The sequence below is a fragment of the Gouania willdenowi genome, chromosome 5, assembly GCF_900634775.1.
Source record: "Gouania willdenowi chromosome 5, fGouWil2.1, whole genome shotgun sequence".
Lineage (NCBI taxonomy): Eukaryota > Metazoa > Chordata > Actinopteri > Blenniiformes > Gobiesocidae > Gouania > Gouania willdenowi.
This window is the reverse complement of record NC_041048.1, coordinates 16,994,642-17,013,166: the sequence shown is the minus strand read 5'-3', so window position 1 is coordinate 17,013,166 and position 18,525 is coordinate 16,994,642. Positions and strand designations below refer to the sequence as shown.

Here is an 18,525-nt window from a genome sequence, read left to right as displayed (position 1 = left end):
CTTGGTATTGCTATGTCGACCACAACGGCTTTCCTCTGCTCTTTGTCCACCACCACAATGTCTGGTTGGTTCGCCATTACCATTCTGTCCGTCTGTATCTGGAAGTACCACAGGATCTTGACTCGGTCATTCTCTACCACCTTTGGAGGTGTTTCCCACTTTGACCTTGGTGTTTCCAGCCCATACTCTGCACAGATGTTCCTGTACACTATACCAGCCACTTGGTTATGGCGCTTTATGTAAGCTTTCCCTGCCAGCATCTTACACTCTGCAGTTATGTGCTGGATTGTCTCATTGGCCTCTTTGCACAGTCTACACCTGGGGTCTTGTCTGGTGTGGTAGATCTGGGCCTCTATTCCTCTGGTGCTCAAGGCCTGCTCCTGTGCAGCCATGATGAGTGCCTCTGTGCTGTCCTTTAGTCTGGCTCTGTCTAGCCATTGGTAGGATTTCTTGATATCCGCCACTTCAGTTATGTTTCGGTGGTACATCCCGTGTAGGGGCTTGTCCTCCCATGACGGAACTTCCAGCACCTCATCTTCTGTTCCCCATTGTCTGAGACATTCACTGAGCACGTCATCTGTTGGAGCCTTGTCCTTGATGTACTTATGGATCTTGGATGTTTCATCCTGGATAGTGGCTCTCACACTCACTAGTCCTCGTCCTCCTTCCTTCCTTGTCACCTCTTCGAGGTTGCCATTTGCTTGTGGGATTCCGAGGTACTTGTAACTGTCCACAATGTCTGCTATTGTTCCTTCTGGGAGTGAGACCCCTTCTGTGTGGACTACCTTCCCTCTCTTAGTTACCATCCGACCACATTTCTCTAGTCCGAATGACATCCCAATGTCTGCACTGTATATCCGGGTGGTATGGATCAGTGAGTCGATGTCTCGCTCATTCTTAGCGTACAGCTTGATGTCATCCATGTAGAGGAGGTGACTGATGGTGGCCCCGTTCCTGAGTCGGTATCCATAGCCAGTCTTGTTGATTATTTGGCTGAGGGGGTTCAGACCTATGCAGAACAGCAGTGGGGACAGGGCGTCTCCTTGGAATATGCCACATTTGATGGAGACTTGTGCAAGTGGCTTGCCATTGGCTTCAAGGGTGGTTTTCCACAGCCTCATCGAGTTTGCAATGAAGGTTCTTAGAGTCCTGTTGATGTTGTATAGCTCCAGGCATTCAATGATCCAAGTATGTGGCATTGAGTCGTAGGCCTTCTTGTAATCAATCCAGGCAGTGCTCAGGTTAGTATGTCGGGTTCTGCAATCTCGAGCGACTGTTCTGTCTACCAGGAGCTGGTGTTTGGCACCTCTGGTATCTTTGCCGATTCCCTTCTGAGCTGTGCTCATATATTGATCCATGTGCCCGCTTATCTTAGCCGCTATGGTGCCGGACATGAGCTTCCACGTTGTGGAGAGGTAGGTTATTGGGCGATAGTTGGATGGGACTGTACCCTTTGAGGGATCCTTCAGGATCAGGATTGTGCGCCCTTCGGTTTAAACATTCAGGGTGATTCCATCTCTCAGCAGCTGGTTTCATTTGTGCTGCCAAGCGCTCATGGAGTGCCGTGAGTTTCTTAAGCCAGTAGGCGTGTATCATGTCAGGGCCTGGTGCTGTCCAGTTTTTCATACCTGAGGCTCTTTCTTGGACGTCTGCCACTGTGATGGTAACTGGATTCTGTTCAGGGAGGTTGCTGTGGTCCTCTCTCAGAGCCACCAGCCACTGTGCATCACTGTTGTGTGCTGCCTCCTTCTCCCATATGCCTTTCCAGTACTGTTCAGTTTCCAGCCTTGGTGGGTCTGCTCTGTTATTGTTACCCTGTCACTGAGCGTACACTTTCGCTGGTTGAGTTGCGAACAGACGATTTACTCGTCTGGCTTCGTTGTCTCTGGTGTATCTCTTTAGGCGGCTGGCCAAGGCTTGGAGCCTTTGTTTGGCAGTTTCCAATGCTTCAGGTATGGGCATCTGGCTGTACCTTTTGGGTACTTGCTTTTTCAGTGCACCTTTCAAGGCTTCTGTCAACTGACTCACTTCTCTCCGTGTTGCCTTGATGTTAGCCTCCAGCCTTCTTTTCCATGGTGGGTATTTTATCTCATGGTTGCTCGTACGATAGCCAAGCGTCTATACATAGATATATATAGATATATATATATATATATATATATATATATATATATATTATATATATATATTTTTTTTTTTTTTTTAAAAAAAGCCCCAAATGATCCAGGAAAAAAGACAAAATATGCATTTATATACAAAATAGGGAAATAAACTACTTAATCAATTAGTAAGTATACCTGGCATATTTACATCTACAGTGTTAAATGAGCAGAAAGAAAGCCAAGTTTATTTGTTTCTAAATAAAATGCGCCTGTACTTGAAAGCTGTAAAAATAAATAAATAAATAGATTAATTATTAATAATAATAATAATAATAATAATAATAATAATAATAATAATAATAATAATAATAATAATACAAACAAGCAAGATAGCTTCAAAAAACAGTGAAACATAACCCAGATGTAGACCTTGGATATTATGTTTTTATTTTTGTATGGATTTTGTTTAAATACAACCCAGCAACCATGAAAAATAGAAAGTGGGTCAAGAAATGATGGATGGTATATGTAACTTTAATTTTTTTTTGTGGTGTGGTTATTTCTTGTAATTGTAAATAATAATAATAATGAAAAGTTTGTGAAACTACTCGTTTTAAAATGTTGTGCGGTCGCCCTCTAGTGGTCACTAAGGTGTCATAATACTAGTCAGTGTGTCGCTGAAAACTCTCGCTTGTTGTCCTGAAAACGGGTACATTTTTTTTAATGATGACTGTGACATAAAACTAAAAAATAATGCAAGACATTGCAGACTTCATTATTGATTCATGACATTTGTATGACCTTACCTTGAAGATAACAAAAAAAAAAACAAAAAAACAAAAACAAAACAAAACTACCATAATGTACAGACGCTGTATATATATATATATATATATATACAGCGTCTGTACAGTTATGGTAGTTTTGTTTGTAGTTTGTTTTGTTTTTGTTTTTTTGTTTTACAGTAATACAGTAATATATATATATATATATATATATATATTGTTCATACAAGTACAAAAAATGTTTCTTAAGAACTGTTTCTAAAGAATATAAAGAAAGATTTTTTACAAAAAGATGAGTTTTTATACTCACGAGGTCTTTTCCTCATTATGAAATTCATGAAAACTTCGGCTTGAATTGGATCTTTTTCCATCTTCGAAGCAGTCGCTGCCACTTGAGTAGTGATGTTGTTTCTTCAGGTCAGTGCGTCTTCAGCAGAGGAGTCTGCGATGTGGAATCCACTGATGGAACCTGGGCATTTAATTGTAGGGTCTGTTAATAAATGATCAGTGACAGTTACTGCAGAGTGATGTCATGCAGGGCTACTTGAAGTCAGAGAAACACAACTCATCTTCCAAGTTAACAAGACCCTTAAACATTTGTCAAAATCCATGAGCTTTTTACACGAATGGTTACATTGTTTATTGATGTTTAAAACAAATCACATAATATTAAATATTTGACAGATATACATCACACATATAATATACAATCATACCGTACAAGACACAGTAATGACATTAACTATTTTCTATATCTACCCTTTCCACGTACATTACATCACCAATTTAACATATCGTATAGAGGCCCTCTGCTTTGGATTAGTTTACCTCACAAATAAGATCCATATCCTCCAACACACTCTTTAAAAGGGCAGTTTAAAAAAAAAACAATCTTATCCATTTCATGAAATCTCCTACATTACTTCAACTTACATTTCGTTTTTGATCTTCAATTCATATTTTGTTCAATATTTTCATTTGTCTTTTGATATTAACATTTGCGAACTTTGTTTATATATTAGTTTTTCACTTATATCAAACATTAATTGTGCATTTTTTCCCTCATGATTTTATAAGTATTTGTTTATTAGCCTTTATTTTAAATTGTTTGTGTCTATTGAAAGGGGTGGTGTACAGGATAAGCAGGTACATAGAGACAAGTCCAGGATTCCCTACACTGTGCCTTTACTTTATTGTGTGAAGTTGTGCGTGTGCATGATCTGCCGTTAGACATGTTAGCTCAAAAGCTTGACACGTGAATTCTGTGTTACCTGGTGTGTTTCCAGTTTCAGTGAGGGAATAATCATTACTTCTCAGAGGTGGAACAGATTTTTGTTAATCTGCAACTCCACTTCAACGTGCTTCTTTTAACTTTTGACATGGTGAATCGTGTTCATTCGCATGTCCTACAACACAAGACTGGATATTCCATTGTTAAGTAACTCAGATATCTAACCAACATGATTTGGAACTATTCAAAGTGTAGCCCGTTTTGGCCTTATTGCTTTCTTGCCAGGAAAAGACACTTGTGTTTCTGTTCTCTAACAGCATTCATCAGCCTGCCATTGCATCATAAATTAATTGATGTATTTTAGGTCATTGCATTCAAATGAAATTAGAAATTAAGTTTACATCAGGCATATTGTTGTCCACCAGGCTGTTCACTCTCTTACTTCTCGTATAGTTTTACACTGTGATGTAAATTACATCGTGTTTTCTCTTTTCTTTATTTTTCTACTCATGTTGTCGTTCACACAAAGGGTTTGAAAGGCACTCGTGCATTGAAGTGCATTAAAGCATCGAACATTTGATATTAAAGGTTTGTTTCTCTTTTAGAGTAAAGAATTGACTCTAGCAAAAACACATATAAGTGACATTATGTGTATGAACAAAAGGCCTTCATTTAAGTAGTAATACCATGATGTTTTCCACAAGAATTTGAGAGTGTTCATGATAATGTTGGAACAACATTATCTTTCAGACTCTGTGCTTATTATTTCCATCTTTGCGCCGTACATTTTAAGGCTCTGGATATGTGAAGTTTACCCTAAAATGAGGTGCAGCTGCATTAGGGAGGACAATGCTCATTTAACCCTGTTACAGGATGTGCACAGTACAGCTGCATTGATATTAACGCTGACTTTGAATAAAACATGTAAAGAGGATGTTCTATGCTGACCTGACATTTTAATTTAATCAAAATATACCAAGGGAAACACACAACAACATAAATTCAGTATTGTTGACTCGTGAGCACTGTAAGAGATGTATCAACACTTTGTTTCAACGACTGATAAATACAAGATGTTATCTTGTTTTCCATTTTTATTCGTAAACCACAATAAAATGAGTTAATACATGGATTTTGGCTGTTGGTAAAACTTTCAGATGTTCTGTCTCTCAGCTCAAACATGTTTACATTTCCAGGTCACAGAAAAATAGTACATTACATTTAGTTGTTACTATTTAACTGGTGCTGTTGTCTGACTTGTAGTTGCACACACGCACGCACACAGTTATTGTTTAATGTTTGATGCGTTGACTCTATCAAGTTGGTTGAGGTAAAATAAGGCAGTCAGACATGCATTTTTTTTGTATTTTTGTACTTTGTTCACAAAGCCCTCTCTTTCATGCTTTGATGTGTTTGTACAACAGAATTTAAAAGGCATCAGGTGCTTCTCCACACCTTACACCTAGACCTTCACCTAAACCCTGTGCCAAGTACATTTATCAGCATTAAAGATGGGTCAGACTCACCACGAAAAGGCGTTTCTGTAGCTGTGGCCCTAGAGCTGCCACTGCCTCTCCGGTCCAGCACAGTTTCGTCCAAGGGCCAAAGGCCTTAGGAGGCCTTAGGAGGATGCTCAAAAATAAAGAGAGAGAGAGTACATGCGCAGCGCATACACGATTCCACACCAAAGAGGAGGACCTCATCAGAATCAGCATGGAGGGCACAGAACTGATGAACTGTGATGCCTGCAGGCCAGATGTTCAGCTGTGGTTCTCCCAGTGCAAGGGTCTGCAACCTGCGGCTCTAGAGCCTAATGTGGATCTTTGACTCTTTTGCAATGGCTCCCTATAGCTTTAAAAAATATATCGAAAGAAATACAGTCTATTAATGATTAATGACAAATAAAATCAAGATATAACAATTTGTTAACCTGAAATAAATCACGTTGTGCAATGACTTAGCACCTTCCTACTTCACCTCCTGCCCTGCAACATCTACAGACCACTAACTTTCCCGCACCTGTGGCTAACCTTAAGTTATAAATCCCTTTTTTTTCTTTTTTTTTAAAAAAAAGTTTTAAATCCCTGGTAAGATAATTAAACCAACAAAAACACTATTCTGGAAAAAAATAGAGATTTTAATTGTGTGGGGACAGATTCATTTAACCACCAATGTTCAGGTTAAATATACATGCTTTATGTGTGGCAAGAAATTAGCAATTAGCATGTGTTGATCGCATGATCATGTGTTATCAAAGTCAAGTTACTTTTGTAGCCTTTCAAACACATTCACTAAAAAAATCTTCTTTATATAACATTGTGTTCATGTAAACTGAGATGTGTAAGAATTTGAAGATGCAAGATACTGTTTTATTTCTTAATGTCAATTTACTTTATTTGATTTTAAACTGTTTTAAGTTGCCATTTACATGATCAATAAAAATCAAGTCAAATTAAATCAAACTTTATTCTATATAATTTCAACTGTATAGAATTTAATACGCTGTATTGTCTCCATTGAGAAGGTATTTTTTGGCTCCAGGAGGACTTTAATCCAGGTGAGATGAGGTTAAATGGCTCCTTTGAGAGTAAAGGTTGCAGACCCCTGTACCAAAGGAAGAGGGTTAGGACTGGAGACCCCACTATAAGAGCTGGACCCTCTGAATTGAAATCCATGGGGTGAAGCAATGCAGATGCTAAGTTGGTTATGCTACTGTTAAGTTAATTCAAGTACAGCATTTCTGCAAAATAAAAAAAAAACACAATTTTTACACATTTACATGGGAGCTTTAATTCCTCTTTAAAGCAGAATAAAAGGTAATTCCTCTTTAACCTGACCTTGTAAACACTTAATTCCTAATGCTAATTTAATTCCGAATTAAACTTAATTTTAAATTAGTTGGCTGGTTTATTCTGTTTTTACTTCCAAAATAAATAATTCCTTTTTCTTGTAAACAGTTAACAACACTTAATTCCACTTTGAAGTTAATTCCAGTTGTTCTGCACGTGTGCGACTTGAGGCGATGACGTGCTGGGTGGCGACATAATCCAACATGGTGGCCCAGAATAGAGCCAACACTATTTAATAAGAACCTTAAAAGACATGGATATAATGAAAAAAGGGGATGGATGGAGGCATAAAGATGCGGACTTTAACACGGACACATGGATTTATTAAACACACATGGAGGTAAGCAAACGAAACGGCTGGACGGGTGATACTAAGACCCGGAGACAGAGTAAATGCGTCCCCATACTGCTGCACGCTGTTGTGTATCATTGTAACGGTTGTTAGAGCTACTATCTTTACCAGGGAGCAAATATTTATTCCTGGTTATTGTTTTATGGAGTTTTACTGGGCTTTATTTACCAGTGATTAAGTAATATCTACTTTCCGCTCCGTGGACCAAAGTGTGTTATTGTCCAGCTGCTGCTTCAAAACTACAATCAAATTAAAGATGAAAACAGTTCTCATGTGTGGTCTTCTGTGTTACAGCCGACAATAAAAGGTTTGTTGTGTTCCCGATAGATGTCATGTTTGTCCCCTGTCCAATCAAAGCCTTCCCAACGCCCTAAACCTAAAGCGGAATTAACTATAGACGAGTAAACCGGTTTTCCATGTAAACCTCAGTTCGGGAATTACTATTTCCATGTAAACACGAAGCAGAACACTTCAATTCCGAATGATTTAATTCGAAATAACAAATTTTGAATAAAAAAAAAACATTATGTAACCGTGGCCAATGAGTCATGTTTTCGCTGTCATTTTTACTTTTTCCTGCGGGCCGAATTGGGAGCATTAAATGGCCGGATTTGGCCTTGAGTTTGACACCATAACCAATAACCAAACTCTTACAGTAAACATTAAGACCAGGCAGTGTACATTACCTAAGGGATTTTTTTACCAGCTTATTGTTTGTCTGTCCAGCCCACCCTTTAGTTCAGGCTCTCATAGGTTATTTTTGGGCTGAGAGGTTTGCTCTATAAACTTGACCCCTCCTTGAATTCACACCCTTCTTCTTCTCAGCTTTATCAGTGTTCATTATAGCATTAACTGCAGGTTTGCATTCAACAGTGAGAAACCCTACTCCCTGTTTAAAGGGCTTTTGTTCCTGTTGGTTGAGGACAAAAAAAAAAAAAAAAAAACCAAAGAGGTGAAAACTGATCTTGAGACGCTTTGAAACTCTGGGTGATTGTGAGTCCAAACGTAAATATGAAATAACTTAGAAATGAAACATTTATTATGACAATAAATACAACTTTGGTTCTGTCTTTACAGGGCAAAATCACGTCCCAACTGACGACACAAATAAAATGTGCGTGTCACATGTTAGTAGATCCTTAAAATGTATTTCTCTCAAACCGTGTAATGAAAAAGCCCAGTGACATACATGTCTGTCAGCCAAAGATAAAGCAGAACCCCTCTAAAGTTTTATCTGCACTGACAGACACCGAATGCAGCCTGGGTGCCAATGTGTGAGTTTCACTGGTTTCGTTGGCTCTGCTAAAGACTGGTAAAGTTTGTCTGTCCGGCCCCTCCCAACCAAAATCCATTTCACTCGAACTGTTCATGGAGGAACACCGAGGGTGTGAAATCAGAAGACACTTTGTAAACGAGGAAACACAAACACAGGTAAAGTGTGGACAATTATATTATTATTATTATTATTACACAGAAAATTGTGCGTTTGTGTTTATTTTTTGTTATGTTAATGCTTAAAATTGAGCAAATAATGCTGATTCTCATTAGCATCAGCACTATGTCATTATTTTACTAAATTGGTTAGTTTGCCCCCTCATACTGTGGGTGGAGAGAATGTAAGGTGTGTATTTGTGTGTATATATACTGTGTCAAATACCAAAAACTATGAAAACATGCTGTTTAACACATCAACGCTTAGTTATTTTCACAATCCTACATTTAGAAAATAACTTTAATGATGTCTAAATCCGATAACCTATTGTTAATGTAATTCTTAAATGCCAAAAGAAATCATGTCTGCTGTCTAGTAGATACAAATTCCTTTTTTGTCAAGCAATAAAAGTGGTTAAAGCTGTCTCTTAATGTAAATATTGGGGGTATATGATCACTAGTGGTACTCCCAACTACAAATCAAGAGCATATTTGACCCTCTTTATTGTGTTTAATAATGCAGCTTCAACAAGGGCTGATGTGGTTTAACAGTAGGGAAACCACTAAAAAGTTTGGTAACAAACCAAGATGTCTGTTAGGCCTGGGAATAACTGGCTTTTCTGTGTCATAACTACTTTTGATAAATAGTTTCATAGAACTAGTATACATACTGTATGTAACAAGGTACAGCTACTAAGAAGATCAGTATAGACGACCCACTGGTGGCCCCCTCACTTGTCACTTTCAGCCCTGTGAAGGACCCACGTTCTACCCTGTCTTCCACCCTGATTTAGACACCGAACAACCCCTTCAAACCTGTGCAGGATGAGCAGGTACAAGATTATACAGTGACACAAAGTGCGATGAAATAACAGGATCTAATTCTCACATCTTTTTGCAAATGATTGTGTCTCAGGCTCACTTATAACAGCAGAGACATGAGAACAGTTCATCTATGATAAAAGCACAGATGGGGTAAAAGCATCAACTTCGTTTGCTTAAATAAATAGATACTATAGATATAGATACTTGTTAAAAAAAATAAATAAAAAAATACTTTGATAAAGGTTGCAGTACTTGCTCAACTTCTTTTCTTGATTATAAAAGTAAGAAGTATAAGTGTTGATGCCAGGAGGTATGTTGTATGTGTGTGAAATAAATTCAAAGCAAAATCTGTCAGTTTAGAATAGACAGTTGATTAATGATGCCTACAAGACTACTTATAAACAGGGAATGTTCAACCTTGGGCTTTTTTAAATGAGGATTTAATTTATACTTAATGTATTTACTTCATAACATACTTACGATTTAACCACAATGACAGGTGTTTTTAGGCAGACAACCTTTGAAAGTAATATGTTCATATAGAGCTCTATTCTCCCATGCATGTAAGTCCAAAAAGCCGCTGTTTCTGGCTGCACGCTATTCTCCCCCTGTACTTAAGTCAGTCGCTGCACGCCTTCATCCCAGTTACGCACTGTGGGTGGAGCAGCCCTGAAATGTGGGTGTTCCCATTCAAATCTGGCTTTACGCGTGTACGTAAGTCCTTTTCCTCTTACACTCTTCTAACCTTGGAATAAATACAGCGCCCCGATAAGGTGACACATTATATTGCACAAGAAAAATGGACTTTGAAGCCACAGGGACTCATGTGTCATGCAGCAGCAGCTGTGATTCCTCAGCTGCTGCTGCGCGATTAATTAAAACTCTGACAGACGCAGACTTCTGTCCATGTTGGTCACAGTGATTCAACTATTTCCATACTATGTCCAACGTAAAGTTTGATGCACTACAGTGTGAAACAAACTGTCATATGATGATGAGGACGGACCAGAAACTGTTACCACACATATTTCAATGAAGGCATTTCAAATTAAAAGTGTACTTTATCATTTTCATGGATTTCAATGACATTTACAAGAGTTGGAAAAACTCCATATTCCGTGATTTCTAGACAGCTAAAAAAAATGACATCACCGCCTCCTTTCCTTCAGCCCGCCTTCATTCAGACATACGCGCTTTTTGGCTCCTTATGCACGGTGGGCGTGTCAGCAGCCTGGACCGGAGAATACGCATAGGAGAGAAATGTGTAACTGCAGGCGCACATAAAAGCACTTAAGTCCAGACTGGAGAATAGACCACATAGTAGTTTTCCTGAAATAATGATGTGATCCTGTTAAGTAGAGATCATTAATGCAAGCAAATGGTATCAAAACAGTGTATTCCCTTAGTATTGCAACTCATTTGAAATAACTCGCACAGCTTGCTAAAATCATCTTTAAATAAGGTTGTGTGAGCGTTTATTTCTTCCATGTTTGTGTAGCACTTCAGACTTACACCGCCCACTCCGCTTTGCCAGATACATCTAATGGTTATCAATCAGAAACCTAAATTGACACCTTTTAGATTAACATGAGAAAGTAACTAGCCATTTTTTAAGAAAAGGCAACAACAAATAAAGTTCCAATATTTGTCAATATGTATTAGTCAAAGTAAAAAAAATTCATCAGTAACAAATTGAAACAAATGCATAAGTAACATACAAGTAGTTTAAAAAACCTATGTTTACAGTAAAAACAGTTTATTCCTTACCTGACTCAATTTATTAGTTGCCCACACTTTTTTTTAGTCATAACTTGTAACTAGCTAACTAACCATGTGCTAATAATGCAAATCTGTTGGGAAAAATATCCTTAGCTAAATACCACCATCTAACCAGTGCAAAAACTTGTTAATAGAAAAAAGAGATGCTATCACCACTGAATCCGGTTCTCTTTGAGGTTTCTTCCTGTTAAAAAGGAGCAAGTTGCTATATACCAGTGACCATTATACAAATTTTGTACATTGCCAATATACTTATCTTGCACGCATTTTCACTTAACCGTATATATTATCAAATGAGAAATTATAGTTTGAGTAACCGAAACAAGAAAATACATCTGAAAAAACTACTGATTCCTTAAAGTTTAATGCATTAAAAAAATGCAAAAAAAAAAAAAAAAAACTAATAAAAAACAAACAAACCCTAAAACCTGTTTGTCTTATTCAGATACAGTAGTGCAGCATTGTACATTGTACAGTGGTAAAAGTAAAGGTGGGGATGGTACATGATATCCCCTGCATTCTACATTTTATTTTATTATTATTTTTGGAGGGGGGGTCATGTACCCACAAATCCCCTCAATCCTCATCATCGGCTTTCAGAATTGACAGAAATTTGTAGTATTTAGTATTTGGCCTTTGATGCTGCACTTTCATTATCTCCATTGAAGAACTCTTATAAAATGTAAGGGCTGCCATTCAGCCACAGTGGATGTGTGGTTTCATTCAACTGAATGAGCTGCTGTTTGTTATCAAATATAACAGATCCAGCATTGATATTGACGTTTGTACAAAACATTAAGGATTTGAATATCCTTTTTGGTTTCATTCTGTCAATATTCAAAAATGCTCTGATATTCCTTTCAACAGGGGTCAAAATGGAGCAAAAACAAGACCCCCCAGTGAAGGTAGCGCTCATTAACCTTGCAACACAACGGGGACACAATCAGCCAAAACCTGTGGAGAGAGAGCAGTGGAACAACAAGATGGAGTTTATTCTGGCTGTTGCAGGGCACATCATCGGCTTGGGAAATGTCTGGAGATTTCCATACTTGTGCTACAAAAACGGAGGAGGTTGGTTTTTGCTACAAAAGCAAAAGAGATGATGAATACATCTAACTTTACTTCACATGCACTTTTATTAATTTATTTATTATTATTATTATTTTTTTACAAAACATATATGGAGTTATTTTGGATTAATTAACAAACACTTGTTGATTTTTTATGTTTCAGGGGTTTTCTTTATCCCTTATGTTTTGTTTTTGTTCACCTGTGGAATCCCGCTCTTCTTCCTGGAGACATCTTTGGGTCAGTTCACATGTCAAGGTGGAATCACATGTTGGAAAAAAATATGTCCTCTATTTCAAGGTACATCTTACTCCAAGTTTAGAGCACTACAAGTCTAAGACAGGAGAGTGACAATTTTGATCCTGCCATTAATCTCACCTATAGTGCAGATGGGCATCAGATTCTTCTTGTTCTGATGTTTGTTCTTGTTCTGAATTGAACCTGTACTTTTACGATCATCTCTCTACAGGTTTAGGTTTTGGGAGCCAGGTGGTTGTTTTGTACACCGGGGTGTATTATATCATCATCCTGGCTTGGGCTTTTCTTTATCTGTTCTCATCCTTTAGGAGTGAGCTCCCATGGGCGAGTTGTAACAACAGCTGGAACACAGGTACCAGACTTTGTCCTGCTGCACTTCCACCCCCCTGTGCTGTTGTTACCTCTACATTGACACCTTTATTATTATTATTTTTTTTTATTTAAAGATGGTTGTTTTGTGTATGGTCACAATCAGACATCCCATTTGCAGCTGTATGGAAATAGTACATCCTCTGTAGTGGAATTCTGGGAGTAAGTATGAGTTGAACTTGATAGTTGACCATTTGGTCAGTTCAATGAAATGTATGGCATTCATTTCCTTTAGGCCGTAACAATTTATTTATTCCAGGAGAAGAGTTTTGGGCCTGTCTGATGGGATTGATGAAATTGGAAATATCCGCTGGGACTTGGCCCTGTGCCTTCTTCTGGCTTGGTTGTTGTGCTACTTTTGTGTCTGGAATGGAATTAAGTCAACAGGAAAGGTACAGTATGAGTCTAACATTAAAACAACATGCTTGATTTGATATAATCCGATTTACCACCGACTTATCATTTCATCTGACAAAGATTCACTGACTGCTGGTTGTGTATTAGGTGGTTTACTTCACTGCCACATTTCCATATGTAATGTTGGCAGTGTTGCTTGTTCGAGGTCTAACATTACCAGGAGCCAAAGGTGGGATCATGTTCTACCTCTATCCAGATCCGTCCCGCCTTGCCGATCCGCAGGTACTTCTGGCTCGAGGGCAATTGCTATCGTTTCATTTTTGTGTCTTTTCTTTTTTATAATTACTGTTTTTCTGTCAAGGTGAGTAGACATCAAGTTGCATAGTTGCATTTGCCCTTGAAGACATCCTTCAATAGGCTTTGTCAGTTTAATTCAGATCAGGTTGTCAGAAATGAAGAAGCTACAACTAAGCCCATTCACTATGATAACCTTGACTGAGAACCTGGCAGACAACTTTCCTGAAATTGTTAATCGACAGGAGCAGTTATTAGTGTAGGAACAATGCTTTACCAAACTAAACTGAAACCCATCTCTCAGGTGTGGATGGATGCAGGCAGCCAAGTTTTTTATTCCTATGGAGTTTGCACTGGAGTTTTGACTTCGTTAGGAAGTTACAACAAGTACAACAACAACTGCTACAGGTCTTTCATTTCATCATTTCAATGCACTGTTAAATCTGTTGAAGACTTCCACAATGTTCTCAAAGTTAAACATTTCCCACACAGGGACTGCATCTTCCTTTGCACACTGAACAGTTTAACCAGTTTCACAGCTGGCTTTGCCATCTTTTCTGTGCTTGGTTTCATGGCAAAAGAGCAAGGGGTGGATATATCAGTGGTCGCTGAATCAGGTGTGACTCTTGACAAAATGGGTGATGTGCAGAAATTATTTTGACTGAGTGAACATTTGGTCCTTTTTGTACCTTTGCAGGCCCTGGTTTGGCATTTATTGCTTATCCTCGAGCTGTGGCTTTAATGCCACTTCCTCAGCTTTGGGCAGTTTTCTTCTTCATTATGATTGTCCTGTTGGGATTGGATAGTGAGGTAAAACAACAGTTGTGCTTGTATGAAATGGTATTATCCGTGTGTAACAATTTAAACTATTATCTGTCACACAACAGTTTGTGTATCAGGAGGCGCTGGTTACAACCATTTCTGACCTGTATCCTTCAGTCTTTCAAAGCAATGGTCGCCGTAGACTTCTTCTGCTCGCCATCAGCGTTGGAAGCTTTTTTATTGGCCTTCTGATGGTAACAGAGGTGAGTTTCTAAAATGCCATTTTTAACACTTTAACAGACAAAATGTGAAAACCATGAAGAAGTCGCTCTGGGACGTTTTGAGTTATTCACAGATTCTGAATGTGTGGTTTTTAAGCTTTTCCCTGATGTCATAGAAATATGGGGAAATCAAAGTGGAAATCGGATTGAATGCTTAAATAGCCATGTGTTTTACTTCAACAGGCAGTTTATTGGTCGAAACCAATAACAAAAGTGTGTGAATAGCCAAAGTAAGCCGAGATGTTAATCAGCAGTGATTTCCCCACCTCTAAAACACAAAAGCTGCCCAGCTCTAAAGCAAGCCATTTTCAAACACAAAGTTTACCATTTTAAAACATCTAACGACTTCAGCTACAATATTTTGCAAAACACCCAAACACAACAAAAATCACAATTTTCTCAGAAGATAAAGGTTTTTTCTCCATTTCTCTCATGCTGACTTGATCCTTGATTTGCCATGGCACATCACAAATGTGTGTTTTAATAACTAAAAACTGCACAAATTTGAGGTTTAGTAAAAACATAATTGTTCACAGTAAAAGATGTTGATGACTAATTATGGAAGGTCATGTTTCCTGACCTCTGCTATGGGTGAGTAGGACAAGCGGGTGCTAGTATTCAATTCAGTTCAACTTTATTTTTATAATGCAAAATACAACAAATGTCATCTCAAAGCGCTATCAAAATATAAAATTCCTACTAAGAAGAAAAAAATTCAACAAAATCCACAGGAACAACCATTAGCAACAGTGGTAAGAAAAAAACTGCCTTTTGACAGGTAGAATTCTCCAACAGAACCAGTTTCAGAGGTGGAAGCCGTCTGCTTCGACTGGTTGCGGTTAGTGGACAGAAGGTGGAACAGAACACGATAGAGAGACAGAATCAGAATCAGATTTATTTGCCAGGTGCAGTTTAGAACAATACTAGGAATTTGACTTGGTAGTTGCAGCGAAAGATACACATCAACACACCGGAGCAGCCATTTGCAGCGCCTACACATCAGTAACATCAGTGTTCCAGACTAGTTAACCACAGATTAGGAACTGCCCACTCCAGCATCAAGACACCTGAAACAGAAAAAACAGAGAAAGATGAGGAGAAGGCACAGACTGCAGAAAAACACGATACACTATTAGCAGGTCTGCTTGCATAATTTTGGGCTTTGTTCCTAGTGGTTAGATTAACGCTTGTGAGAAAGGCGACAAATCTGTTCCTGTAGATTGGTAAGTCAGTACGTATGTATTTTTTTTGTCCAGTAGCCATCATACTCACAAACTAGAAGAGGACGACTGGGTTGATGGGCTTTATGCGTTCTGTATTTGCAGGGAGGGCTATATATCTTCCAACTGTTTGATTACTATGCCTGCAGTGGAATGACGCTACTACTCTTTGCTATACTTCAGTCACTTTGTGTGGGATGGGTTTATGGTAAGGATTTCATTTTACTTTTGTGAAACACAAACAAATATTTTAAGCTGTAAACAACCAATACTTTTGTCCTGACTGTGTGTTTTCTTCAGGAGCAGACCGGCACTACGATAATATAAGAGACATGATCGGGTATAGGCCGTGGCCTTTTATGAAATACTGTTGGCAGTACTTCACACCAGCTATCTGTACTGTAAGTTGTTCCCCTGTCTGCTACCTATATCTTATCCATACAAGCGAGTGGATCTGACAGCTGTCAGAGACTTCTGTTGTAAAACAAGTCCATGTCTTCACCAGATGGACACCAGTTGCACTAGAGAAGTATAGCAGAAAGAAAGTAGCCTTTGAACAAATCAATAAAAGTACACAATGGCTGATAGTTAGCGAAGTTGTTTTAAAACTAAACTAGAAAAATAAATGTTACAAATGTAAAATTGTATATTGTAACATTTGCTCTCTGTCAGGGGTGAACTGGGACAAAAATTCTGCCCTGGCATTTTCTGTCCAGGCCAGCCCACTACATTATCAGAGGACACTATGTAGAAGCTGTTATTAAATCAGTGATGCTCAACATGTGGCTCTCCCAGAAAACCTTGAAATGGGGAAACTTTTAACCTCTTTCTACCTATTTTCTTTGCCCATTTTGCAACTTCCTTTGTCTCATTTTTGCCCCTTTTCACACTTTTTTCAGACTTTAGTTACCTTTTGCCAATAAATATCCCTTTTTTTAGATTTTTTTGTCCATTTTTGCAAGTTATTTTTTACACTTTTATCGAACTTTTGTCCTTTCTTTAATTTTTTTTGGGGCATTTTACATCAAATTACACCAATTTTTGTCGAATAAATATCACTGGTTATTTTTCCCCTACATTTTGCCTCGTTTTGTTCTACATTTTTTTCCCTTTTTCACTATTGTTTGCCACATTTTGCCCAATTAAGCTACATGCCACCTGTTTTCTCTTTATTTGCCCATTTTTTGGCCACTCTTGACTGCTTTTGGACCAATTTAGTCACTTTTCACTCTTTTCCTGCCATGTTTTTGCCACTTTTAGACAATTTTTGGCCACATTACCCTGTCTGCCTCCACTCACTTGTAAAAAAAAATTAAAAAAAATAAAATAAAAAAATACCAGTTTTAGGTATAACCACTCACTCCTTCCCACTGTTCACGGCCACCACCATTATACATAAGCTCCACACTCACTTTCACTTTAAAGCAGTCAACTCTTACCCACCCTTTCCATTTCCTACCCTGACTCCCTCTTCCCTGTTCCTTTCCCCCCACCTAGGTGTAACACTGCCGTCTCTTTTTATATCCTCCCTATATTAAAGTGATTCTTAACATTCCCTAGGGAGGGCTGGCAATGGTCACAATTATGCAATTTAAAAAAATCATCAAAAAAAAACAAAAAAAAAAACGTAGCGTACCTGAAAGGGCCTATTTCGGGTTGACAGCCCATCGGGACAATGCCAGATTGCCAGTCCACCAATGCTCTCTGTTTGTAGGTTCTTGTCAGAACACTTTAGATTAATGTTTGGTTGCCTGTGTTTGTGTTTTTTAGTGCACGTTTATTTTCTTAATGACCAAATACACGCCGCTAAAATTTAACAACACATATGAATACCCCTGGTGGGGACACATGATTGGAGGCTTCTTCACTCTCTCATCCACACTCTTGGTTCCTTTGTGGATGCTGTATGCAATGAGTGTCACACCAGGAACCTTCAAAAAGGTACAGACATAGCTTCTTAATGAATGTCTCAACATGTGACTGTCAGACTATTTTAAGCTGTTTATTTTTCTATTCAAACAGAGGCTGAAACTACTTTGCACACCAGCTAAGGAGGTTCAAAAAAACCATCAAGCATTCAGGACGTTCAAAGATCTACACACACTTCGCAATAGTGACAGTTCTGAATGATCGTATTTTACCCAAACCAAGAACTGGAAGCTAAGAACCAAGAACGGTCACATGAGGAGGGTCGACACGGCTTCTTCAATTCAAACTGGCGTCTTCTGGATATGAGGAACTTTGCTTGTACTATACAATTACTAAATCTCTCTGATGGTAGTTCAGTCATGACAAGATGGTGTGAAGCTTTCCAATAATGCATTTAGTGCTTTTAGCTGGACATGCTTCTTTTCAACTCTACAAGTATCGCCAAATTTCTTTTAGCCATATTTCAATTAAATATTAACATAAAAATGTTCAACTAATGTGAAATAAGGTGAATAATTCGCAAATTACTTGACAATCAGGTTTGAGCCTTTATCAAGCTCTATTTGAGTCACTTAGTCAATGGTGGTCACAGTGTGAGAAGATGGTAAGATTTTTTTTTTTTGCTTTGTAATC

At 38.2% G+C, this 18,525-nt stretch overlaps 1 protein-coding gene across 2 annotated transcripts; it reads left to right on the top strand.

The window, feature by feature from the left end:
- The first annotated feature begins 8,622 nt into the window (after positions 1-8,622).
- Positions 8,623-18,329, top strand: LOC114462788 (sodium- and chloride-dependent GABA transporter 2-like). Of its 2 annotated transcripts, XM_028445775.1 has the most exons (15): positions 8,623-8,750; positions 12,222-12,425; positions 12,588-12,722; positions 12,892-13,032; positions 13,127-13,211; positions 13,309-13,441; positions 13,554-13,688; positions 14,005-14,108; positions 14,193-14,317; positions 14,398-14,510; positions 14,588-14,725; positions 16,069-16,171; positions 16,264-16,364; positions 17,734-17,904; positions 17,986-18,329. In XM_028445775.1, exons 2-15 carry the CDS (start codon positions 12,230-12,232, stop codon positions 18,091-18,093), a joined length of 1,788 nt encoding a protein of 595 aa, XP_028301576.1. In that variant the 5' UTR covers positions 8,623-8,750; positions 12,222-12,229; the 3' UTR covers positions 18,094-18,329. The 2 variants fall into 2 exon arrangements, with proteins under 2 accessions (XP_028301576.1, XP_028301577.1); XM_028445776.1 differs by lacking the exon at positions 17,734-17,904.
- Positions 18,330-18,525: the final 196 nt, after the last annotated feature.